Here is a 26,753-nt window from a genome sequence, read left to right as displayed (position 1 = left end):
AGCACAGGCTCCAGACGCGCAGGCTCAGTAGTTGTGGCTCACGGGCCCAGCTGCTCCGCGGCATGCGGGATCCTCCCAGACCAGGGCTCGAACCCGTGTCCCCTGCATTGGCAGGCTGATTCTCAACCACTGCGCCACCAGGGAAGCCCAGGTCAGTAGGTTTTAATAAGCAGACTAATTTGTTTTTTCCCTTACTGTTATTTGTTGTTTTCCATTTGGTGCTTTAGCTCATTCATTTACCCAGCAATTATCTTTTTGAGATCTATTACATGCTGGGGCCAATTCTGGGTGTCAGAGCAGGGAAAAAGATAGGCAAAGTTGCTTTTCTCATGGAGCTTGCATTGTAGTAGGAGCAGAGAAGAAAACAAAAAATCACATAAGGATATAAATTAATACAGTAATGATTGCTTTGAAGAAAGAAAGAGGAATAAAGTAGCAGCCCGTGACTATTTTAGAGTTGATAGTCAGAAACATCTTCTCTGAAGCAGTGACCTTTAAATGGCCTATGAGGCAGTTTATATAAGATTTGGGAGAACATTTCAGACAGAAAAACAGCAATTGCAAATGTCATTAGGTAGAAATGAGTTTTCCTGGGCTCTAGAAACACAGAGAAGGTCAGAGTGGCCAAAGCATAGCTCTCTCCAGAAAGAGAGTATGAGATATAGTCAGTGTGGTAGGCAGGTCACTAAGATAGCTCATATGGTCATGTGGTTAGCAATTTGGAATTTTGGCTAAGTTCACTGAGAAACCATTAATATCATCTGATTTATACTTTGTAAAGCTCCCTGGGATTGTTTAGATTGCAGAGGAGGACAAAAATGAAGCAAGAAAACCAGCCCTAGGAAAAAGATGTCTTTTGCTTGGTTTAGGATGGTGGTAATAGTGGTGAAGAACTATGAAAGGGTTAAAAATGTATTTTGGAGCTAGAACTGATAGGAGGTGATGTGAAACAATGAGAGAGAATGGATCCAGGAATGACTTTCTGGCTTTTGGCCTGAGTCATTGAGTGGATCCTGGGGTCATTTATTAAGACAGAAAACCCGGGGAAAGAACAGTTTAGGAGTGCTAATGGAGATTCTTTCATATTTCTGGACTCGCATTTTTCTCAAGTGCATTCATTAGTTGGGATATCTCCTTGTGACTCTCATTCTTTTATTTATTTAACAAATATTTAACAAATGTCCGTCAGATGTCATACACTATACTAGACAGTTGATGTTTCCAGTAAAAAAAAAGAAGATGCAGCCCCTACCCTTATAGAACTTCTAGACTAATCAGAGAAATAGACATGGTAATTAAATAGCCATACTATAAAAGTAAAACTGCAACAGTGATTAGTGCAAAAAATGAGAGGTAAGTAATGTTGTGATATGCTAAAGTAGCGTGATTTGACCTAGTTATGGAAGTCTTGGGAGGTCTCTCTTAAGAAACGACATTAAACTTTAAAACAGATCAGTGATCTTGTGAAGAAGAAATAAGAAGTTTAAGGGGCTCATGACAGGAAGAAATTGACCAAATACTTGGAGCTGATAAAATATGAGTCTTAGCCTGAATTCCTTAACAGCAGAGCCTGCAGCAGTCAGGATATGGGCTACTAATTTACTAGGGAGTACCATCCTTATAAATTAGTGTTAGGCATTAAGGGAAAGGGAGAATGAGGCAGGAAACAAGTGAGAAACTATTAATAGAGGATGCACTATTCCACTGGTCACTGTTAAATGCAAACGACTGCTGTAATCCATGGGACCATCCTGTAAAAGGGAGGTGGGAGGGGACATGGGAAAAGAGAGAAGGTTGGAATCTATCCACCGGTGTCCCTGTCTTACTGTGTAAACCTTTCCTCCATGGGGTGTTACTTCCTCCATGAGCAGGGTTCCGTGGCATCTCGTGCCATAGTAGCAAGGGAAGAAGCCTGCCGGAAGAGTTTCATCCCGAGCACCCCACCCCCCCGCCCTGACTCTCCACCTGGTTTTACTCAGCTGTAGTCCACGCAGAGCCGCTCACTCCAGCAGCGGCTGCTACAGGCAGAGAGCACCTAGAGTATCGGAAGCAGGGCATACGAGGCATTTGATGCAATCACTGTGACAGGATGGGAGTGAGGAAGGGAAGAATGGGAAATGATGGGATCTGGGAGCTTAGGAGGAGTCTGACCATGCTGGATATTGAAGAACAGTTAAAGATGTTTGTCCCTCTCTTAAGGGCACTGGGAAGTCATTGTGGGGGATCAGAATAGGGATGAAAGTGGTCCAGCTAACGTGTTCACAGGGCAGAGCAGGGGGCTGATGCAGGACATACACAGGCAATAATCTCAAAAGGATTTAGTGTAGGTTGAGTGTGGGGGACGGGAGAAAGCTGGGTGTGAAGGATGGTGCCTAGGTTTGTGGCTTGAGTACTTGGATGGGTGCTGTTGCTTCAAATCACTGAACTGTATAGCTGCAGGGCGGGGGGGGGGGGGCCAGGGGGAGGCGGGTGGGAGTTGAACAGCTTTGGAAGGGGGCAATTAGGCCTTCACTTTTGAAACACTTCTCCCCCAGTCATCAGAGAGCAGACATCAAAACTTCAGATGTAAGAAGAATTCTGGGCTAAAAATACCTTGAAGTCACCGGCCTGCATGTGACAATCAAAGCCTTGGATGGATGTGACACTTCAGGGAGACAATAGAGTGGGAAACAGACTTGGAATTGAGTCTGCCAAGAACTTCAGGATCCAGTAAGTTAGGATGCCATATTTTCTTCCTGGAGAATTGCAATGTAGCAAATTTATCAATTCATTTCAATTACTGCTTTTTAGGTTGCATACAGTGAGCTGTTTTCTAGATATAGTTTGGCTTGTTTTCCGCTATTATATGTTCTGACCACATTATCTTAAAACCATGCAGTTTCTAAACATGATCAATAAGTCAGCTTTAAACTCAACCTCACCTTTCTAAAGCATTCCTAAGAGGAGTGAGGGAATAAAAAATACATACTGTATGTAAACTGCTTAGTACACAGAAAACACTTTTAAAAATCACAATCGTCCATAGATTGTCTGCTGAGCCAGATGCAGTGCCCCAAATACCCACTAGCCTTATTTGAAAGTACAGCATATTGGATGTTTTCTTGCAAAGCAACACTTCTACATTGTTCTAAAAACAATCAGATGAATATACATTCATCTTAATTTCACATTTATCATAAACATAGAGTTTATTGGCATATTACAGTTTGTAGATGTGCATGATGTTAGATGGTCTGTTTGTAAATATAGTCATTCAAATCAAAATACTTTATTTATACCTCATTTACATTCTACTAAATTATAGTTCATTTATAGATATCCCAGGATCAGAGGCAACTGAAGTTAAGGTTGATACGTAAGTTCTGATTCTTCTCATCTGGGTAGAAAAGAATACAAACGTTTTTAGAGTACATGAAGGTGAACGTTTATTTGGAAAGTTGAATTTCTTGTATACTGAAAATATTTTTTTAAACCATACATATTCATAAGTGTAATACAAACAAACACCACCTACAATACAAACACATTTTAAGCAAGTTCTACTATGAATATTAATCTAAGCCAACAGAAAATCAGGTAAACCAGTTTCTACATACCTTGTATCTGTTTTGGCGTTGTAATCAAACAATTTAAGATACAAACAAAGAAAGCTTTGGCTCAACCCTACTTATTTCACTATGGGCACACTAGGATATATACGACCACAGATTACAAACCCAATCCCTTTATGATCAATGTAAAATTGTTACAAGAATCGTATCTTAATGACATGTAAACATTTTTAGGGTTTCAATTGGCAATTATGTTTTAAATGCTTAGAAAATCACACCAACATTTCTCATTTTTGTTCTCTCTTGAGCTCATCTCTTCCATGAATATAAAGTAGGAAAAATATTATTTGAGAATTCCAGCATAATTTCATTGTGCTTTACACTTTTATAAACATGGATACATCTAAAACATCAGATGCCTTTACACCAACAGAATAAATCCCCCAAATTCACATTTTCTTAAAAATACACATGCAAAATTAGTGAAAAACACTTTTGTATAGCAAAGACCCTGCTTAATTATCTTCGGATTAATAATTTTTGATGGCATGTGCAAATCATACTGCTCATTGAACAGTAGATTTATTTCCTGCAGATTTGTTTTTCTATAAAAATATATTTATGTGTTCACAGGAAAAAAGTTGAGTTGGTAGGTGTGGGGTGATTTTCGACCTATCATTAGATTATAGGTTTATGAAGTTAGAAGGCATGTTAGCTTTTATCATTTTCAAATTTTTCTTCATAAAAAAGAACACCCTGTGACAGAGAGAAGGTAACTGAGATAATCATTAGCACTTTAGAGACAGTTTGAAGCAAAGGGGTCAAGCAACTTGTCTACGGTTTATGTACAAAATCAGTGCTGGAACCAGGAAGAGAACTTGGATTTTCCCAACCCTTGGACAGCTCTCTAGGAACTGATGATCCCCACCAACAGTCCTTGAGATTATATACAACCTATTACATTGAAATCCTATTGACAGTAGACTAGAGAAAGTTAGTCATGGACCTATCCCTTCTGTGAAGCTTCCCGGTAGAAACCACATGCTATTGAGAAAAGGTAATAGAGAGTGATAGCAAAAGGCAGTCTGAAAGCAATCTCGTTTTTCAAATCCGTAAGTTTTGGCCGTTCAGAAAATATGAGCAGCAGGAACATCCTTATTACTCACACAGTTAAGGGAGAACTCTACGATCTAGCAAAAGCAAACATTTCATTATTTGTGTTTCCTTCTAACTTAAAGGAAATTAAATTGATAATAAATCTAATTCTAATGCACTTCTGAGATTATGTCCATCCTGCACGACTCTGTTAAAACCTTGTTTAGCTGACGACAAAGAAGAGCAAGTGGAATACTAGTGGAACTAAACCCAGAAGTCCTAACCTTGGCCTCATCGATAGCTGAGTACCCGAAATTCCTCCCAGGTAAGTCAAAACGTGATGATTCTTCCTTGAGAAAAGCTGTGCCTTAAAATTAGATGGGGATAAAGCTCAAGGGGCTGGATGGGTGGGTGCGTGGGTCCTCAGAGTCAGGGTGAGGCCCACAGTGCCTTCCCACTTTGGGAATTCTTACTTCAGAGGTGTGGTCAAGTTCTGAGCCCACAAAGTATTGTTTTAAGTAAGACCTTCTTTTGCCGCCTCTCCCTTTTGGAGGACAGACAAGGTTTAAAACGATAATTAGATATTCCATGTGGATTATTGCGTTGACCCTTATACACACTCCCTCATTTTGGTCCACAAGAGAGAGCACGGGCTACATACATCAAAGTCAGGCTTTAACGATATACCCGGATGGGTACAGTTCAAACAATACAGTAAAATCCGTGAGTCAATTTCACTTAAACGTAATTAAGAAATGCACTTAAGAAGAGTGTCGAGGTAAGGTTAAAAATTTTTTCCATAAAATGAGAAGCTCCACACTGAATCTTACTGACATGCATGCACCGTCCTTCATAGTATTTCTAAACCGCTTCCATGTATAATTTTAGAAGGACGAGTAGCTCATGTGCCAGGAAATAAATTCCCTGAATTTGTACTGGCTTTGACAGAAGGAGAACATAGAAGACTATCCCACCCTGAAGATGTTTAAAGTGTGCTACAGGCAAAACCTATGTATAGGAATTTCTACTCTAAACAAACAGTTTTTCTTTTGGGGGGCTGGGGTAGGAGTACACTCAACAACAAAAATTTACTTTGAAAAATATGGAATCATTCCCTGCAATATTTATATGATATTTTATTTTGAGATGGTGGGAAAAGCACGTAAGAACAAAATCCAAATGCTTTGTACAGAGCCTTCAGTTTGGGAACCTCATGTGATTGGTTGTAGCTTTGGAATGATGAAACATGGTGTATTACTATATACTCCAGCTGTACAGACATGCCTGTTAATGTTCTTTTTCTCACCCCACAATAAAACAATCTCTATTTTAAACGTGTAAATATTAACATAATATTTACAATGCATTCATGAAATATGTGGACCATACCATTATACAAACATAGAGAAAAGGTACAAGCAATCAATTTAGAAATGGAGATATTAAATAGATACCAGTTATTAGACCACAGCATTACGGACACCTCCTGCCTGTTCTTTCATAAGATAACCTTCTGACCACTGCTTCTTTTGCAGCTGAATTGAGTCCAATAAAACACAAAAAACAAAGATGTTTGTAGATGTCATAAGTGATAGAAATTACAAATTCACGTTGATACTGAGAAAGGTAGAATTCTGTTTAAGCATGAGCATCTCTGGGCAAAGAGTTAGGAGCTCAATAAATACTAGTTGATCATTTCACCTAAGACTTCTACTACTCAAATTTTAAATAATAAATTTAGACTGTATACTGTATATATTCAACGAGCTGTTTAAGTAAGACATTCATTCTCTTTACATTTTAAATAACCAGTTTGCTTACCATCTTTTAACCTGTCAGGAAGCGAAGTCACTAAGACAGTTCTCCGAGACGGAATACACATGTGCATACACAGAAAACCCACAAGGTAGCAACATCTCTGCAAACACAGTGAAGAGTAAAACCAGGCAAATATGGAGTTCACTGGATGGATACTTTGGATTCAGGTGAGGTGAATCTAAATACAGGATTTGTTTTGTGTTCTGCATTTTGAGCACCTGAAAAAAAAAAAAAAAAACACACAGGCGTGTAGTGCTAGATATTTTACTTTTTCAAGGCAGTGCTATTGTTCTCAGCACGACTGCAGGAAGTTCAAATTCTGGATGAAGTCTTTTGCCACAATGTTTCTATTCCTATAGGAAAAGTTCTTGCTCCCTTGAACAGATAAATTTGGAGGGTTGGTGTGAACCGCCCGATGTGTTTCTATGCTCTGCGTTTACGCTCGGAGTGGAAATGTTGCTGTAGAACTTCCATTGCTTTCCGCCGATCCTTTCTCCTTAGATCCAGCATAGGCGCCAATAAATGACCCATCCTCACTGAACAGACCGTGGTCACCTTCTCCATACTCGACTAAGCTGTCGGCACTTTCTGTGGCCTGCATATCCCTGTTAAGGGACCGAAGGCTTCCTTTGAGAGGTTTTTCATCGCTGTCACTAGAAAATAAAAAAGAAGAATTCGACAAAACCTAACGTGAGGTACTCATGTAAAGCAAGACTCAGGCACAAGTGCTAATAGGTTTTTAAATTTTCCGGATATTCATATTAGCACTGAAGACAGGTAAATCCTGAATGACTCCTTTCACAAAGAAATGTTTAAATCGTCATTACCAATTTGTGTCGTTCTGAGTAATTGAGAAACTCACAACACTCCTGCTTGCCTTTAAAATTGAGACATGCAGATATTCAATCTGTTGATTACATAGAGAACAAATGTTATTTCCTTCACTTTCATGAACTTCTAGAACCCTAGTCTCGATCTTCTTTCTTTACCTTTGATCCTGCATGTTCCTCCAAATCCCTCCAGAAATGTCTCTCTTGTTTAGGTTAATCAATCAAATTCTGTTTCTTGTAACCAAAGAACTTTCTTTAATAAACTTAGGTTTTGTTAAATTAAAAAAAGAAAAAAAGCTGGCATTTTTAGAACAGAAATACTACAAGTATCCTATATTCATTTATGCTTTGCATTCTATTCTTCAACAAAAGCAAGTCTGAGTTAGTAAAAGGTCTATAAAATGATATAGTTTTCTTAATTTCTAGATGATGTTTTTTTTTAATATCAACTTCCATCACACTAGAAAGCTGTACACCAAATTAGAAGATTTTATAAAATTCTAAAACAGGAAAAGTTGGGAGAAAAATATAATTAGCATGCTAGTAGCACGTGACAGTATGTGGTAGTCACTGGTGCTGTTCATCAAATAGGTCCATATCTCAGCTTTCTGGAAGCATGGCAGGATGATAGTCCACTGCCCTCTGAGTTAGGCACTGCCATGTGACTTGCTTTGGCCAAAGTGAGCAGAGGTGACATATGTCACTTTCCAGCCCGTGCTCCATTTGCCATCTTCCATTTCCTCTGCTGTGCTGACCCTCAATGCTCGCTCACCAGCCGGTGCTCCCAAGTGACCAAGATGGCTCGAGCCATCTGCGTTGCACACGCAGTTTGAGAAAGAAAAATATATGGCGTTGTTTTCAACAGCAGCATGACCCAGACTGTCCTGCCTCATACAGTAACTGGCTCCCGAACTGGGATGCTACAGTTATAAAAGCAAATACGAAGAAAACAAAAAGACAAAATGTGGCATTACCTTAAGGACCAGGCCACAAATAGCGAAGCAACTCTTACCAGAAGCTGGAAAGACGAGAATTCACGTTATGTAACTGTCTCCTTGCATAATTTTCCAGATAAACATGTAGTTTTGGGGAAAAGATGAGGGAAACTGTATTAACTAACAAGATGCCAGGTGAAAGCTTGCAGGGGATGATTGTACCTGTCTTTTTACAGCAGCAGCAAAATATGAGGGAATGGGTTTTAAATAAGGCATGTCTTAGTTTTTTCCTCATAAAATCGAACTAGTAATATCTATCTTTCAAAAGTATTTTCAACAGTTGCCATAGGCTCTCAGTGATCCCTGCCTTGTGGGATTTGAGTCACCATTTCCTAAATGTGTATAATTAATTCCAAGTTTTCTTTTTCTCTCTCTCTCCCTTCAGCCTTTAATGCTCCTTCGTGGAAAGGCCTTCGTGGAAATGGCCATGTATGCCTGGAAACTGTAACAGCCCCTTTGGCTGCCGTATACAGAGGACCTGAATGACAACAATGGCATCCTAAAAAAGAACAGGTAAGAAAAGAAGAGGTACCTACCTCATACCAGATTTCTTGCAATTTCTCCTACGTGTGACACACTTTTATACCTTCATAAGTTTGGTCTGGGAGTTAAGAGTAACACAGTCTTTTTCGTCCTTTCCTCCTTTGGAATGGACCCTTCCCAGAACTCCTCTTAGGCAGAAATGGTTGTTCCCTTTTTCACTCTCTTATTCCCTTTCATTAATTACAGTTATTTGCACTGATACTTTTTTCCTCTGAAGACTAGGTTCATCTTGAGGACATGCTCTGTGACTCAATCACCTTTTAGGTACACACCGTAGGTGCACAGGGTATCGGTTTATGGGTGTAAACTGCACACAACCTGGGTTCACAATGGCCATGGTGAGGAGAGACTACAAGCTGTTTTAGCTACTCCATATATAGATATTCAATCTAAATAACAATAGTGTCCTTTGCATAACACCTTTCAAGAAAAGTGTCCTAGCACACACGCTACCTAGACAGCAGTTACATCTCCACCTCGGCACAGAGAAATCTGACTGCTACCAAATTTGATTGGGCCACTTAAGAAGGCCCCCCCCCCTTTTTTTTTTTCTTTTTAAACAGACTATTCTTTATAGGAGTATTAAAATATAGTCCTGTAATCGTTAAGAAGAAACACTTTTTTATATATGTAAGCTTATAACCTGATGACTATGTGCTTTGGTACATTTTTCAATGGAACGTAATGTTTACCTGTATTCACCAAAGGTTTCGTCTTTCACTGACTGAACTTCTGGGTCTGGATGCAGATCTTCCTTTTCTTTTACTGAAAAAAAGGGGGAGGGGAGTAATACAAGGAATTTTTAAAGACATATTTAACGGTGCTGTTGACAGTGAAAGTCAGGTTTGTTGTGGTTGTACCTGTCACCCATCAGAGTTATCTCTGTGTTCAAATAAAAAAAGAAAAAGGATCCTCTGGCTTGTCTTTATTTGTCATCAGGGTTACAGGCTGCTGCAGATATGCACACAAGTAATGTAGTGTTATGTGGGCAACACGTCGTACTGGAAGAGTCCGTAACTTCGTTATGGTCTCTTAATGAAGACCAAATTACTGTATATACATTTTACTATCCTAAACTTTTTGAAGATGTCATTGGCTGATTGCTAGCAGATCTATGTCATTAAACTAAAGGGAATTAAGAAAAAGTCAATCATTTGGTGGTTCTCTCTCTCTTACTCCAAACTGCCTCAATAATCAGAATATTCAAGTCTATCATGACATAGAATAAATTAGATTTATTCTGCATAGTGGGATACAGGCCAAGGAGGCTCTTGCTTCACTTTACCAGGAAAACTCGAACTAAAAGCCTTCTTCATGGCACCTTTTACTACTACTTGCCGAGACCTGAGAGTTTCTCTTAGTTGTCCTAAAAATGAAATGCTGACTTGTTTTTCTTTTCTGGGCACGATTTGAAGAAGCCTCTTCAGAATTTGCATAGGGCAACATTTCACAAATGACAGTTTGTTGGGGACACTCAAAAGGAAATGCTCTATCTATCTCTTTAAAGTTTCCAGTTAATTACCTCGAGCATTCATTAGTCATTAAAAATCTAATTCCTAACAAATTCAGTCTAAGCAAGAAAAAACATGTATAATGGCATAAATTCTGTGTAACTGTACAATTTAGAAATTATTCTGTTTGATTGTACAATATACATAATGGGCTCCCCAAAATATTTGCTGGATGAATCATAAGCCAGTAAAGAATTTCACACTGATCTGAACATCAGCAAACGAATAGCACTGGGATCTAAATCTTTCCCCCTGTGTAAAAGCATCATGAATGCTAAGCAAAAATAATAATAATAGTAACAACAAAACATGGATATCTGAAAAAGACAAAAGAAATTTGGAAACTGAATGAAATTAAAGTAAAGCCAGATATTAATTAATAATTAATTAATTCAAGAGGCAGTGTATCTGATATATGTCATGGTAATAAGAAATGCACTTCCCAGCACTGGTTCAGTTTAACACAGTTGACTAGCAGAGCCAGTACTATTAGAATGGACTAGTGCAAAACAACTCTGGGTCATGAATGTGTAGAGAGGCATACTATAAATGGGTCCTTCTTTAAACATTGAAATATATGAGTGTGACTTAGTAACAGGTCTTCCCAACATCTGTGATATTTTACAGATAGAAAATAGAAGCTTGGAAGTATTATATGTCTCCCTAGAGCCTGTTTTATATACTAGAAACAAGAAAACAAGTAACCACCTAGAGATAATATTCTAGACCACACGTATTCCCTTTGGTTAGTTAATATAGGAATTTTTTTCCCCCCTCTCAGTATACTGTATACCTAATGTGCTCATATCAATTTGCCTTAAATGTGTAATTAAAAAAAAATTAAAGATGTCTCTGAAGATGGCCTCCTAGAAATCAAAGAGAATTTAATAAAATTCAAAGTCATGTTAAGAAACAACTTTACCTGAGTACTTTCCACCTTTGTTCCTCTTCACAAAGCAAACAGTCAACAATATTAGCGTGAGAAGAGCAATCGCACACATCAATCCAATAAACCAGCCTTGCGTGGAGATGTCGTCATATAAACCAGCATATTCTGTTGTACAAAGAGAAGTCACACGTTGAGCACTAGAAACGGTCTTTGGAATTATGCCCCTCTGGGGAAAATTAAACATCATTTTTAAACATACAAAATAGCATCAATTTTATTTTTTCCTTGGAGTGACCCGAGAGGGAATGTGATTTGAAGGACATTTCATTGGGAGAATACTGATAAATCATTTAATCATTTTTTAGAAAGGGCCCTCTCAAATTGCATTTGATTCTGAGGATGAAAACCAAAGAGAGACAGTAGAGACAGATGCAGTTAAATACAGCAGCAACAGCAAGCAAGCAAAAGCACAAGCTGCCTCGGTTACATGCAGATTGCTATGGAGATTCTGGGGTTTGGGTTGTGGTTTTCTTTTTAGTTTGTTATTAACACATGTTAATTAGCAGCAGACATTTTTAGGCAACTACTCTGGTAAAAACAATAAGGGATAACTCGGACTTCTTCATTTTGACAATTTTAAAATGCTATGCCAAAACAAATGGAAACTACTGTTTTTATAGCTAACATACTTCGTATTTTTATCTTTAATATAGGAAGTATGTAACATTAAATAATCTACAGAACACAGATGTATTGTCTAAGATGGCTCCAAACAGGGTCTCATTTCTCACCTCTCCCTCTTGTCTCAATTACATCTTCAAAAATGCTATTGTTATCAACCCAATTCTTAGTCAATAGGCGAACTATATGTTCAGCTCCCGGCTCAAATGCCTCTACTGGGTGAATCTTTTGAGTAAGATTTACTCCTTCTGATATCTTCCCGACACTTTTACCTAAGAAACGTACACAGTTAAATCATACGAATCGTCATCACTGAAAAGTAGGACATGAAAAGTAAAAAAGTATTGTTATTTGAGATGAATAAGAGAGCCCTTTGTAGCATTTTTTTCCTCAGTTTCTGAATTATCTGAAGATCAAGAAAAGCAACGAAAAAAAAAAAAAAAAAAAAAAGAAAAGCAACGTTTCAAGATTTTCTTTTCTAATATGCTGATATGGAGTAAATGAACTGAATTCATGTCCTTTTAAGATGATGCACTTATTAATGAAGTGATACTATAAATCCGCCTGGTCATACGAATGGTTTAAAACCAAACACAGACTTCAAAAAAGTTATACAATGTCATCTGTTGCAATTTGGACTCTCACAAACCTAGCAGGGATGGAATATGGCAATGTTGGCTTTAAAATCTTAACTCTGTATTATTACTTCTTTTTGCCTTGGTTGTCTTCATAAATATTGATGGAATAGCATCATAGTATGCTCATATATTAAATATTTGAAAATTGTAGAAACTTAAGCTACATAAAAGTGCAGGTTTACAGGTACATTTAAATGAAATGCATTGAGATTTTCAAAGTGAGAAATTTATACTTTTCAAAAGAAACGTGAATACGTCAATATATTAATTGTAGAATATCAGTAGCAGATAAAAATATGACTCAAGTGTCATTAAAATATACATTTAATTTCTAATATTCTAACAAAATACCTAAAATATTTTTCCTTTTGATCCATACTTTTGCTAAGAATTAACTCAAAAAAATAAATGTAAACCAAGAAATGTTAACAAGTTATATTGAAGAGGAAATATATACCATGTTGAGAATATTAGGAGTTATTACACTGTTGTAAATGAGAATGTGTCACACGTTAAAATTTAGTTACAACTTTTCACCACAGAGTAAAAATTGATTATATAGTTACTGATAACACAAGGACCGTTAAAAAATGGCACCATGGGAAAAATAAGACAGGTTATATTAGCTGAAGAAAGCCTTCAAGATTGAGCACCATTGAAACAAAACACAATTAATTTGGCCTTTGAAAAACAGAAATTTAGTGTTACATTAAGTAGTGCAAGCTTTTGAAAAATAGAGCAAAGCAAGTGTTTTATTCAAACCAGTAATGATACAAAAAAGAATATTTCTGATTAACTCCATTTTTTCCCCCAGTTAGATTAGGGAATGTGAGCCACCTGAAACTCAGAGTGACAACCAGAAAATGATGGGGAAAAAAATGCTTGTGTATCAGATCCCACTCTCTGACTTAATGCCAGATGACCTTAAAATGTGCCATCTATGCAAAGAGAAGAGAGATACACAGAAATACATTCCAATTTGCACAGAACTTATCATTTTTAGAGTATTTAGTGATAGCAAGATGGATCTCCTCAGTAGAAGTATATATATATATTTTTCTCTTTTTTTCAAAGATCATGCCGAAATTGAGTGGCAGAAGGAGATTACAGTTTCTTTCCTGTAAATATGGCAAGATAGGCCTATAGAAGAAAAATCAGTGTCAACTAGGGAAGGGGACAGTAGCTGAAAATGCAGAATCCTGAAAAAGAGCACAAACATACTAGTAAGAAACATTTTCAAATTACAACACATGAGAGAGTGAACAAATATGCTGTAAAACACTCAAGCACATTAGTTATAGCTTTAATTTGCAGAAAAGATGTAGCGTCATTTATAAAACCACATAAACAGCATTTTCTACCCTCTGAAAAGAGTTTGTCAAACATAAACACAACCAAGCCCAAATTCTCCAAATATTTCCATATATACTAGAATGCCTAACTATTGTAAGGCAATTTTGTGAATTTTTTTTCTTACATGCTTCAAATTGGCAGGAATGGGATTAGCATTTCTGACATATACTATGGTCTTGGTCCTAAAAAACAAAAAACAAAAAAACCCTCTCCATGCCTTAAATTCTGTTTTAGAAAATACAAAAGTTGCATATTTACATTACCACCATTCTGACTTATTTTCTTTGTGTTGAACACTTGATACCCATTTGAACTCTTGAGAAATAAGAACCTTTTAGTCTAGAAAGTTTTCAATCACCATCTTTAAATCTACCTCTTAGGAGTAAGTAAATGTGTTCTTCATTTCACTTGGTGTCTAATTCATCCTTGGGAATAACTTGTGGGTTTTTGGGGAGAAACCATTTTGAACATATACATATATTTTTTTTCCCCATAAAAGGGAGTTTTGAGAATTTAGGGAGTCTGAGGAAAACATAAGCTCTTCATTATTTAGCTACAGTAGGAACAAAATAAGAGGAAGAAACAAACTGACAATAAAGGTCACAGCATAACCATTCACACAAACACACTGATTTTACACTGATTCACAAATTTAAATACATTTCCATATGTATCTTTTATAAATGATAGACAATTCAATTTTCTTCATTATTATTTCTTTTTCCGTAGTCTAAAAATTGGGAAAGCATCCAGAACAGTGGACACATAGTATATGACACATAAATGACTTATTTACATTTCCCTTCCTACCATCTCCCATTTCCTTTTGCCTGCCTCAAATATCCCTCTAAGTCTGATCGACTTGAATTCTACACAAGGCCCTCTTTTTAAACTTATTAGTGTTTATATCCATTCCTCCAATCCATTTCCCTTTCTTGTTCTACCTTCTTATTTTCTCTCCTGATGCCCTGTTGATAACATAGAAAGCTTAGTAAAAATACCGCTAAAATCATAATTGGAGAAATAATTTGGGAAGGGAAATGGCCATGAGTTGGGAAAAAAAAAGTGCAATTGCATTAGGAGAATTGTACAAATGAAACCAGAGATTTATGAGCCATTTTCAAGCTAGGTATTTGGCATCAAACCAGTAGAGAGTAAAAGAAAATTGATATATGAATCAATGTATATATGAGTCATGACATGAAGGTGAAATGTATTAGATCAGTGTTGCAAAAGGTCTACCAGTGCAAGAGGCAAATATTTTCCTGTGTAGAAACATTTCCAAAAGAAAAATACCCCTCTACTAATCTTACGAGTAACTTTTTGACCTTATATCCCCCTATTTTAATTAAGCAAAATTATAGTTCCTGACCTTATATACACTAAGGCTATAGTTTGATTACTGATGTGTAGAAGTTCATACATTAAGTCAATGTGAACTTTAGAAACAAGATAAATAAATTCTCTACGTCAGTGGAAAACAGAAGGTCAGACAGATTGAGATCACAATCATTTCTAATTTACAGTGACTAGCATGGCGCAGTCCTTTCAGAGCAGTTTAAAACATAGCATGCATAAACCTCCCGTACTTACTCCCTTCTCCTAACGTGGAGCTTTCCTCAGTGATGGGTTTTCCACAGCCCTTTGAAGTGCAAGCCCTCAAGTAGAATTTGTACTTGGTAGTTGCACTGAGGTTTGAGAGACGCCAGCTGGGCTTTGATGGAGTTGTAATGTTGATATCATTTAGTTCTCCAATCTCATAGGTGTCATTTACTACAGAAATAGACAGGCATATCAACGGCTCAAATTTCACAGCCTTAACCATTCAAGTTAGGTTGTCTCTTATTTTTGCTTCTATGTATATGCTGTGGTCTGCAAGATATTATCTTAATTATTCAGAGCTATCAACTTACTTAATTCTCTGAGGTAGATGTAATTATTATGATGTATTATACATGGGAAAATTAAGGTCTAGCAACAATAAACACCTTGCCTAGACCTAGAGCCACTAACTGGCAAACTGGGATTTGAATCCAAACTACAGCCTTTTCACTCCAGAGCCCATGTTCTTAATCACTATGCCGTACTGGAAAATCACCCCAGCTTTACCACACCTATTGAAAATGATGAACTTTCCCCCATTATTATATTTTCATTGTATCCTTAAGTATTTTTTAATCTCCTTTCGGTGTGATAATTTGGACAATAATTTACATGAGTCTTCTATAGTTTCTGGTTTAATATGTGGCACCAAATAAGTACTCGCATATGTAGACTCAAGAAACTGGTAAATTACATATTTAAAAATATCTACTGTGTACTAAGCACTATGGAAAGTGATATACGGAAAAAGATGATTTAGATAGTGCCTTTCAAAGAATCTGCCACATAGCAAGATCATGATATTTGTGCAAGAGCACAAAGTACTGTAAGACTGCCATAAGAATAATCCAAGAGATGAAATGGTATTTCCAAAACCGTGCAGCCATTAGTGGTAAGAAAATGACTAGAATAAACACTCTTGACTCTCAGTCCAAAAGGCCATCAAAAAATACATTTACTCTTTAACATAAAAATGCCTCCATTGGTCTATTTAATGCAACGATATGAATGGAAATGAAAAAGAAACTAATAATCCAAACACAGGAAAGAAGAAAGTAAAATAATCACCATTTGTAGATTATTGGAGAGCATTCCTGTAAAATACCACCAATCAATTGAAAAACTACCACAATCAACGTAAGAATTCAGGAAAGTACAGAGAGAGCTCTCATATACATACTCGACAACTATTTAGATCATATAAGAGCCACAAAAATATATAAGCCACCTAAAAATATTTCAATCACTTAATATTAATAGAGAGCAGAATAAGTATATAATTATATCATTTTATTAAAAAATCCACATATCAAGTGGTACAGTAACCACTGCAATTGTTACTGTTTCAGCCTTTTCTCTATATATTCTAAGAACTTGTTTTAAAAATAAATGTATAGATTATATACAGATCAACATGAAGGTTGGAATTTAATGTTGAGTTTCTTCATTAGGAGGATAAAGATAAGGCATATCTTTATCAAACAAAGTGACATTTGAAATGTCTTCAAATATTTCTTCAGTGCTTTCTACATGTTTGAAATCCAGTCCATGGAATAGTGTAGGCTTTACAGTTCAGCATCTAGAATGACTGAGCTGGGTCTGAATCCTTGTGTAACACTTATTTTACTTGCACAGCTCTCTGTAAGTGAGCTCTATATGCTTCTCATCCATAAAGTAGTGATGGTACATACCTCATAGATTTCCTGTTTTAATGAAAAAAAAATGCAGGGAGAATTCTTAGTACTTACTGATCCTGCTATATACCAAACACTCAAAGACGCTAAAATGTTGCCTCTATGGCTGTATCCATTTAATCATAGGTACCTAAAACAGAATAGGCCATCAGAAGCTAAAGCTGGTACCTGACCTGAATTGCTGCAAGCCTTGAACTGATTGATGGCAGTTCAGGGCTATATCAAGTTGACTTTTGCAAGCAGTGGAGACTGGGTTTCTATAGTCCTGGTGTTTTTGTGGTTTAGGAATTCATGTCTTCAAAGTTTAAATTTTTTCTATGAGCTCAGTCCCCTAATTTCCATTTTGAGATGATGCCTAAATTTGAAAACTATTGAAGATGGGAGGTGTTATGATTAAAATGAGCTGATTTCATCTAAACATTATTTTTTTTACCCTAACGGCACAGCAGCAAAGGGGGAGAGCCTAGGGTAATGATCCAAAGACAACTCCTTGGTTCTCTCAATATTACATGACTGTACCACTGCGCTACCAATAGAGGATTCTCAAAAACAAATATATGCAGGGTTGAGATTGGAAACATGCACCAGAGACAGAACAGGCAGTGTAGTGTGGAAGTTAGTGTGCTTTGAATCTCCACTACATCATTAACTTTTTTCTTTGCGTATTTCCTAATGCTCAAGGCCTCTTATATATACGTATTAAATGCATGTTTTCTGGTACCTATTAACATACTGCTTTTCTTCTAAAACAGGAATTGGCAAACCTTTCCGAAAAGGACTAAATTGTAAATATTTTAGCCTTTGTGGGCTATGCAATCTTTGGGGCAACTACTCAGCTTTGCCACTTTAGTGAGAAAGCAGCTATAGACAAATTTAAGTGAGTGGACATGGCCGTGTTGTAATGAAATGTTCTTTATACGAACAGGCAGCAGGCTGGATTTGGTCTGCCAGCCGGTTTACAAACCCCTGTGCTGTAAAGGAAGTATGCCAGCTTACAAACCATGAATTGGATTCTCAGCATGGTAAACCAAATACGCAACCAGAAAAAATGAAACATTACTAGGCAAATCCAGTTCAAATATGTACTTACTTATCTGGTACTGTAATAGATAGCCAGTTAAGTTTCCGTTTAATTTCTTAGGTAGTCCCCAGGATAAAGTGGCAGTGTCTTTATCAACTTTGATGACCTTGAGAAAAGTTGGCTTTTCAGGTACTGTAAAACACAAAGCCAACAACAGACGCTCATAAATTGGTAAATTTCTTTTAAAAAATTACAGTTTATTAAATTGAGAAGCTAACTCATATGACATAAGTACAGATTAACTAACTAATAAGGGAGGAAATGTCTTGGCCATTGGGATATTTACTTTGTTATTTATTTTAAATTGTTATTTATTTTAAAATTGGATATTTAATTTATTAAATACATCGTTATTCTCTCACCTCCTTCTGGTGTTTGAAATATGTAAGGCTCACTCTCTGGCCCAGCTCCTTTGGAATTATAGGCTAAGACTGTTAAGTGAAATTCACTAAAGGCATCTAGGGAAGGAACCATTCCATAGTTTCTCTGTCCTGAAAATCTCAGAATGTTTACTTCTTTGGGATATGTTCTTCCATCCAACAGACTTTTTGTTTTCCACCAATTTACCTGCAATGAAAATAGGAACCCTTTAACATATCAGCCGTGGTGGCACATTGTCTTTTGGCTTCTTCTGGAATCAGTTCTTATTTACAGGAAATATATTAATTCCACAGTGAGAAGAAGAAAATCTATGATAAAAACCTGATATCCCTTCAGATGTCCATGTACTCTTTCCTTTGGAATTGTTGACCAGGTAACTTTAACTAATGTGCTGTTTATCACATCCACCCCATGGATCACCGGAGCTGTATCAGGATCTGTTAAGCACATGAGAAGGATTAGCTTTCAGTAATCTCCAAGCACGATCATCAGGATCATTTCCAAAAGGTGATCTTTCATGTTTTGTAATCTGAGGAAAACACTTGTCTCGAATCAATTCCAAATGGAACCAAGAGTTTCTCATTACAGAAGAGTTTCAGGGTCCAAATCGGTTTCTAGAGAAGAGGAGAGCCTGGACCACACTGAGAAAAGCCCCCCCTTCAGATGGATACAGTGTGGGCAATGTAACTGGAAACAGTGGCCAGTAAAATCTTCTCTGGGCATCTGCCTGCGGAAACATGTGAGCTAGACTAATAATATAACTAAAATTACTGGGGAGTTTGATTAATCAAATATTAATAAGAAGAGCTGACATTAATTGAGCATATTCTGTGTGTCAGACACTGTGCTGAGGGCCTATACTGGATTGGCTCACATCATTCTTAGAACAACCCTATAAAGTGGTATTATTATCCCCATTCTACAGGGGAGCTAACTACAGACAAATAAACCAAACCCACCGCAGCCAAGACTAATATATTAGTTCACAGTGAGAAGTCCTGTGTAGTGAGAATTTAGGTAGCAGGTGAACTAGACCTTCTTCTATTCTTGGATCGAAATATTACTTTGGATATTGCAAGAACAATGAGAATAACTCCTACCATGCAGAGATTTGGAATGCAGTCTTTCCTTTTTCCAATAATTTATTTGCAGCTGTTATTATGGTATAAATATTTAATAATAAGATCATATCACCAGTACCTCAAAACTCTGTGTGTGTGTGTGCGTGCACGCGCACGTGAGATTCTATATGCAAATCTGGGTGTGCACCTCATCTCCGTTAGGAAGGCTCCAGCTCTGAGGCCAGGGTGCGACAGCAGGCAGCTGTTAGGAAGTCCTTGACAAGTAAGGGCAGATGTGATTGGAAACCTTATGACAGTTATGCTGCTTAACTGTGGGCACTGCTGATTCCAAGCCTTTGATTTTCATTATAGAAATAGCTTTTTTGGGAAACTGAATAAAATTAAACCCTTCAACATTCTTCCTTACCACCCTATACTGATCAACTCTCCTGCAGTCAACCCTGAAGTAGAAACTGTGTGTTATATGTCTTTTTATCTCCTACAGCTAGTACATCCACTTTGCATGCAGTAGTTGCTCAAAAATATTCATCGACAGAGTGTAATATACTTGAGAGAAACGATTCTTGAAGTACTTGGGGTTTCAGATGCGCCACTTACAGTCTTCTCCAGAATAGAGAATCACTGACTGAGGCTCAGGGCCAGAGCCCAGGTGATTGACGGCTTGGACTTGGACATCATACGGAGCATAGACAGCAGATGTCATCACCCGCAGGGTGTGGTTTGTGACTGTTTCTTCCTCCCACTCCACCGGGGCTCCCTGTGGTTTCCAGGTCACTCTGTACTCCAGTCCAGGTCCATTCTGCTCCATGGGTTTCAAAGGCTAAAACAGAAGGCCAGACTCATCCCGCGTGATCACAGATATGCTGAGTCAGACACAGAGAAGCCACCCTAAGTGGCCCAAGAAACGCTGCAATAAAGGTATCATTTCTTGGGAGATCTTCAATCCCGCTCTTTGGTTTGGAAATACTTGTGAAAAATGTTGTCATTCTGTAAATTTAACCTTGAAAGTTACTCCCTTACCTCCCCAAGTAGAGACTCTCACAATTTAGATGCCTGGATTATGCCAAACAGTTCACACATGAAAAAATTTACTAAGGAATTCCACAGAGGGTTTTAGCTTTTGTTTACACTTTGTTCTATATTCTGGTTTTTTTTTTTTTTTCCTCACTCTCAGAGAAGTTGCAGAAATAAAAAGGACATGGCCATGAATTCCATGGATGTAAATAGGATTTTTTCCATGGCTTTTCAGTCAGAACTCTTTGTACCTGACTCCATCCATCTTCCTTCCAAGAGAAGAGAGAGAGCAAGTAAATATTTTTGGATAATATGCATTTTTATACATTAGCACCCAGAAGATGTACTCCTCTCTACAATAAAATATTTCCCCAGCTCCTTGCCCATTCTCTTTCTATTTCTTTTACAAGAAAGCACTCCCCACCCTCCACTTTATTTTGCTGTATAGAAATATATAGTGGAGGAATTTCTCATATAGGAAATTGGTTATTTCCACTCCAGTTTTTAATCGAACAGTACTTTAATTCAAAAAACATCAATGTGATTTAAACCATCTGTTTAATATCATAAAAATGGGAATGTGCATTTAAGTGAATCAATTATATAGAATACATAAAAAATGTGATTTTAGTCATAGATTTATAAGGGTCACTTATATAAACAGTAGTTTTGTCTGTATATGCAAGTGATTCAATAATATCATATATAGTGTTCTTACAGAATTTACAATGCTTCTGGACTCAGTCTACTTTACTAAAATACTTATTAGAGGGATTGGATGGAATTAAGTTGAAAGTATAGCACTACATCAGCAAAATAATTTCAAGTCTATGCCTATTCCAGGGTGAATACTTAAATTAGCTAGGAGGAAAAAATATCAAAACAAAAACTTTCTGAGATCTTCATAGTCATTGTTTATGTTTTGCTTTCCAAGTTTTGCCCCAAGATATTTTCTACTCTCATATAGATATAAATTCACGAGAGGCTTTAGCATTGCCCGGATAAATCAGGCCACAAGCTTTTAGTTCCATACTATCTGCAATTACAATTTCCTTCAGTCCCAACTGACAATAAATGTGTACAAATACTATGATTCAATTTACACATGTTTTGCTTCAAGAAAAATAGTTACATTTGATAATCTGGAAAAATTTAAAACTAACTGTGCCACCATAGGCAACACTTTTAAGAAAAATCTTACCTAAATTGCCAGCCTCCTTGGTGCCTAGGCTCCCAAAGAAACTGCAGGAATACTTTGTATTTGGCTTTCAGACAGTGGACAACAAAACCTCAGCAAATTCTCAAATAGGCCCCCACCAAAGATAACAGACCAGAGGAGCAATACGGAGCCAGGGATGTGAGTGGTGGGGAAGGACCACCAGCCTTCCCTCCGCTCATGAAGCTGCTCGGAAGGAAGGAATCTCTATAAAAGAGGTTCTTAACTTGATGGCTAGGCATCTCTAGATGGGGTCCATGAGTGCCCTTCGAAGGATCTGAAAAGCCGTGAAACTGTTAGCAAAACTTTCTATGTATAATTTTCTAGAGCAAAACTATACTTCTATCGTATTGTCAAAGAGATCTATGAACAAAGCAAGGTTACAATGAGTCATCTAGAAACTGGACAGATTTTCTGTACTGCCTAAATTCATTTTAAAGGTGATGGATTTTCTTATTATACTTGCAGTAGAAATAATAAATCCTACGTCCTTTAGTAGTGAAACAACTTGGCTGTGATCATACAATCAGGTAACTGAAGCAGTTCCTATTTCCCAAACATTAGTGAATTGGGTTTTTTTGGTTTGTTTGTTTTTGTTTTGTTTTTGTTCGTCTGTTTTCTGGAGTCTTTGAGATTAGAAATATGCTGTTTTATAGAAGTTCAAATTTAACATAAATACATTTACACGTAAGAACACAGGGAAAAGTCAAGCAAAACTCATCATGGTATAATTATTTAACCAATCAGGGTGCAGTGGGCTCTTTTTCTCTGTTTTGAGGGATAGGATATTATCATTTTTTTACACTTAAAACATGTGGGTGAGCCATGACCTACCTAATACAAGAGAAGTGAATCTTAGAAGATAATGCTAACTAAAAAGATTAGTTCTATCAGTAAGTTCAAATTTAATACATTACATTAAAAAAATTTTTCTATCCTTAATATTAAATGTGACACATTTTAAAGATAATTCATATATAATAGAACATGAGCTAAATAAAATAAACTGAAATTCATTTTTGACTGTAATATAAGGTTCACCCATTCAATGAGTAAATGCATATTCATTAACAAGCTACATACAAAAGTCTGTATATTATTTTCCTCCATTGAATTTTTCAAAATGGTATTGTTTTATTTCTCATGTATTTGCTTATTGTCTGTCTCTCCAACTAGATTATACATTCCAGGAGAACAAAGACTTTTTTTTAATTGCCATAAATAAACCAAGGACCTCATAATACATTACTTTTATTCATATTTAATGCTAAAAAGAAAACAAAACAAACAAAAATTAGGGACAACTAGTCTGTTCCTATTTAACCCTTTTGTGAAAGTTTTTTTTTTTTTTTTTTTTTTTAAACAAATTGCTTCTCTCTGGTCATTATCTTGTAGACAGGAATTATTTTGTGAGTCAGTCTTTGGATGGGACCTGGTAATACGTTCACAGTGTGCGCTTGTCAACTTGGGGAATTATCTGGCATTTAACTCCTTTTTACAGGATAACCGATGCAAAACAGTAACTGATGAGTAAATGTACTTAAACTTCACTGGTTGTGCTTATAGTTGTTAGATCTCTGACATTTCAAAATGATATGAAACACAATGGAATATATTATGAATGTAATTGTCAACATAGTTCCAAATCTCTCTGAGTACTTTCTTCCTCTGGTCAATTAATTACTAAATTACATTGTCATTTACTCTTCAAAGACAAGTTATAAACACTTTCATGGTATAATCCCATTCTTCCAAGAAGAGAGCATTAGTAATCAGTCTTATATATCTTTGGTGGGGGGGCGTGGGGGGGGAGAGAGTGATTTATGAATAAGATGATCAGTAAGAAGGACTGCAGATTCCTGCCCTCTTTTCATTACTGACTCAGGGCATGGCATCTGGATAAGGCCACTAAACTGATAGTCCCAGCTTCTCTGGACAGAATGTAATGCTGATACCATGGAGCTACTGTAGCCCTCCCAGAGGAGTGGTGAGGATTACGGAGCTAATGTTAGTGGAAAATGGTATACTTCTCTGAGGATCTGACCTGGTAATTATACACTACTACTGTCACCTAATCAACCAGTTATATCATCTCTCTTACAGAAATTTCCATGGAATTTAAAAGAAGATAAGATACTCTAAAAGAATACTAATATAATTTCAAATTCTAAATTAAATAATCATCAGGACAATGTGGCAGCAGCTATTTATGGCGACATATTCAAGAAAATAATAATATTATTGAATATATTTAGTTTCTGTATATTACCAATTTTTTTTTCAAATTTGTAAAACTTAATTTCACTGAAATGGGAATAAAGGGTTAGTTTTGACATAAAATTACTGACTACATATTTTGCAGGTATGGGCAATGCTATCATATAAGACCAATATATGATGAAGAAAAAAGGAAATCAAACTTTGTACATTCTAAAATTCTTCAGAAAATCACATCTGAAATGAGGTGTGGAAATAAACTAATATATTCCAGCATACATTCAAAAATGTTTGTAAAATTCAATGAACTCAATGTCACAAAACTATTGTTAATCAAAATCTTTGGATGGCAATCTACTTTCAAGTAAGTTAAAGTACTTGTTCATCAAACATGTCAAAGTAATAGAAGGGGAAAACAGCTTTCCACTGTTACAGAAGAAATTTAGAAATGACATTCAAAAAAATTAAAGTCATCTGAGCAGATATAAGATGTTATGCCAAATTCAAGGAGGAAAGTCTATTTTAGTAACTTTTAACAGAGATATATATAAAGAGAAAATGAGTAGGGTTTGAAATCCAAAGATATTCATGTCGAAATCTTAGCTCTGTTGATTTCTAGTTGTGTGGTGATGGGCCAGTCTATCTATCAGCCTGGACCTCCGTTTCTGTATCTAGAACACAGTGTTATGATGCTCTCTTGACAACATTGTTCTCAGAATGTGAAATGAGTATGCAAAATACCTAACAGTGCTCAGTAAGTGGTGACTATTCCTTGCGAGTCATCTTTTTGATACGAATAATCTTTATTAGTCCATGTACCAAAATTTACTGAAAGACTTTCAGTATTTTTTTGAATGGGAGAGGATTTAGAATATTGATAATAAAAATATTAGGAATTGTAAACTTTGGGGGATGGATTATAACGAAATCAACCTGTGTAACCTTTCTTAAATTATCTACCACTGTTAAACTCTATTTCACAACATTCTAATCATGATGATCTTTAAAATATACAAATAAAATATATTTATAAAATATACAAATCTTAGCCCTTTGTTCTTAAAAGATATTATTCTATCATTATACTTAGCATGTGGACCTAAAAAAAGGAAAAACACACAAAGGTAATAAATAACACATAAAGAATCCTCACCTCCCATTTGATAATCATTTCCTTGGGTTGAGAAGCTTGAACCCTTATGTTTTGTGGATTCTTGTCTGGAGCTGAAAAATTACAAGTATTAAAATTACTTTTTCCCACTGTGTGGTCCATAGATAAATCATCGTATCATCCCTCCTCCCACAAAAAACAGATTTTTAAAAACTTTGATTATATTTGTTTATTTCTATCTGGCCCAGTTTGAAAAAAGATTTACGGCAGTTTTTTTCTTCCCCCAGCTGTACTGAGATATAATTGACATATAACATTGTGTAAGTTAACATTATGTTAAGGTGTACAACATAATGATTTTAGAATGTATATATATCACATATATATAATATTTATATGTGTATATTGTGGAATGATCACCATAATAATGTTAGTTAACACATATATCACCTCACATAAGGCAGCTTTTAAATATATATTTTACTTCAGGGAGTAAAATCGTGTTCATGGAGTGATATAATTATTATTCAATGGAGAGTGGAAGGTTTTCTTTACCTGTCTTCATTTTAATCCTGCTCTTTAAATTTTAAACCTGCTTTTAAAAATCTAAATCCACTATTTAAATATACATTTTAAGTTTCAAATCTGCTTTACCTTTTCTATTAGAATTATTGTTAGAAATTTTGTTGTGAATATTTGCCTCTAAGTGCATAAAATTAAAGATCATGTATTAATGTCAACAGCCAAGTTTTAGGGGCATCAAATAGGAAACAGCAGTTAATGTGCCCATGAAATATATTCAGATGGATCCATTTTATAAACAAGGGCTAAATATGGAGTTTAGTGCCAAGATTAATTTATACTAAAATCATACAAGTATCTGATTCAGTTATTATCTCCCCTTGCTTTTTCTCAATCCTAAAAGAGAATTCTATCCTAGCATATTTATTTCAGCCAGAGGAAAAAAAACCAGGCTATGACCACATTGATAACCATCCCAATTCAGTAATACAAATTTCAGCACTGTCATTATTTTATTGGTTTATAACATTATATAGTCTCATTTGTACAATATTATAGTTTGAATTCTGTATACACTACTACAGCATGCTCATTCTTGAGAATTTTATTAAAAAGCATCTTGGGAATTTAGATAGGTATTAGATATCCGTTTAGCTATTGAGATACAAAAATACACTAAATGGATAAAATTAATGACATTAGATGCAATGAAAATTTAACAAGCTGCCTATAACATGTCAAATGTTTTATTTCAGAAAGGTGAAATGAGGAGAAAAATAAACAGAGAAAGTTGACTTTCTCCCTATATACTGAACTTCAATTTAGAACTTACTTTATGGTACCTGATTTTAACACGATACTTAGCTATCAGAAATTACTCAGAGTAATGCTTGTTCATGTACCTCCTTGTAATATCCTGCTATCTATCA

At 36.1% G+C, this 26,753-nt stretch overlaps 1 protein-coding gene and 1 long non-coding RNA gene across 3 annotated transcripts in view; one reads left to right on the top strand and one right to left on the bottom strand.

The window, feature by feature from the left end:
- The window catches only part of LOC132375158 (uncharacterized), a 47,755-nt gene that overhangs the window by 20,178 nt on the left and 824 nt on the right, over window positions 1–26,753 (top strand). Inside the window, exons 3-6 of the long non-coding RNA XR_009505933.1 lie at window positions 2,535–2,709; window positions 4,874–4,971; window positions 6,486–6,631; window positions 8,675–8,802. This is a non-coding gene — a long non-coding RNA (uncharacterized LOC132375158). The remainder of the gene's footprint in view (window positions 1–2,534; window positions 2,710–4,873; window positions 4,972–6,485; window positions 6,632–8,674; window positions 8,803–26,753) is intronic.
- The window catches only part of CHL1 (cell adhesion molecule L1 like), a 194,336-nt gene continuing 174,297 nt past the window's right edge, over window positions 6,715–26,753 (bottom strand). The window contains exons 18-27 of one of the 2 annotated variants that reach the window (XM_059940202.1): window positions 25,345–25,415; window positions 20,342–20,564; window positions 18,984–19,099; window positions 18,644–18,848; window positions 18,291–18,413; window positions 15,498–15,677; window positions 12,024–12,185; window positions 11,266–11,397; window positions 9,525–9,597; window positions 6,715–7,117 (exon numbers count right to left, since the gene is read on the bottom strand). In XM_059940202.1, coding sequence (XP_059796185.1) covers window positions 6,901–7,117; window positions 9,525–9,597; window positions 11,266–11,397; window positions 12,024–12,185; window positions 15,498–15,677; window positions 18,291–18,413; window positions 18,644–18,848; window positions 18,984–19,099; window positions 20,342–20,564; window positions 25,345–25,415 — 1,502 coding nt within the window. In that variant the 3' untranslated portion in view covers window positions 6,715–6,900. The remainder of the gene's footprint in view (window positions 7,118–9,524; window positions 9,598–11,265; window positions 11,398–12,023; window positions 12,186–15,497; window positions 15,678–18,290; window positions 18,414–18,643; window positions 18,849–18,983; window positions 19,100–20,341; window positions 20,565–25,344; window positions 25,416–26,753) is intronic. The other variant, XM_059940201.1, reaches the window with a different exon arrangement.

The sequence above is a fragment of the Balaenoptera ricei genome, chromosome 11, assembly GCF_028023285.1.
Source record: "Balaenoptera ricei isolate mBalRic1 chromosome 11, mBalRic1.hap2, whole genome shotgun sequence".
Taxonomy (NCBI): domain Eukaryota; kingdom Metazoa; phylum Chordata; class Mammalia; order Artiodactyla; family Balaenopteridae; genus Balaenoptera; species Balaenoptera ricei.
The sequence above is the reverse complement of the archived record's forward strand: the minus strand, read 5'-3'. Positions and strand labels throughout refer to the sequence as shown.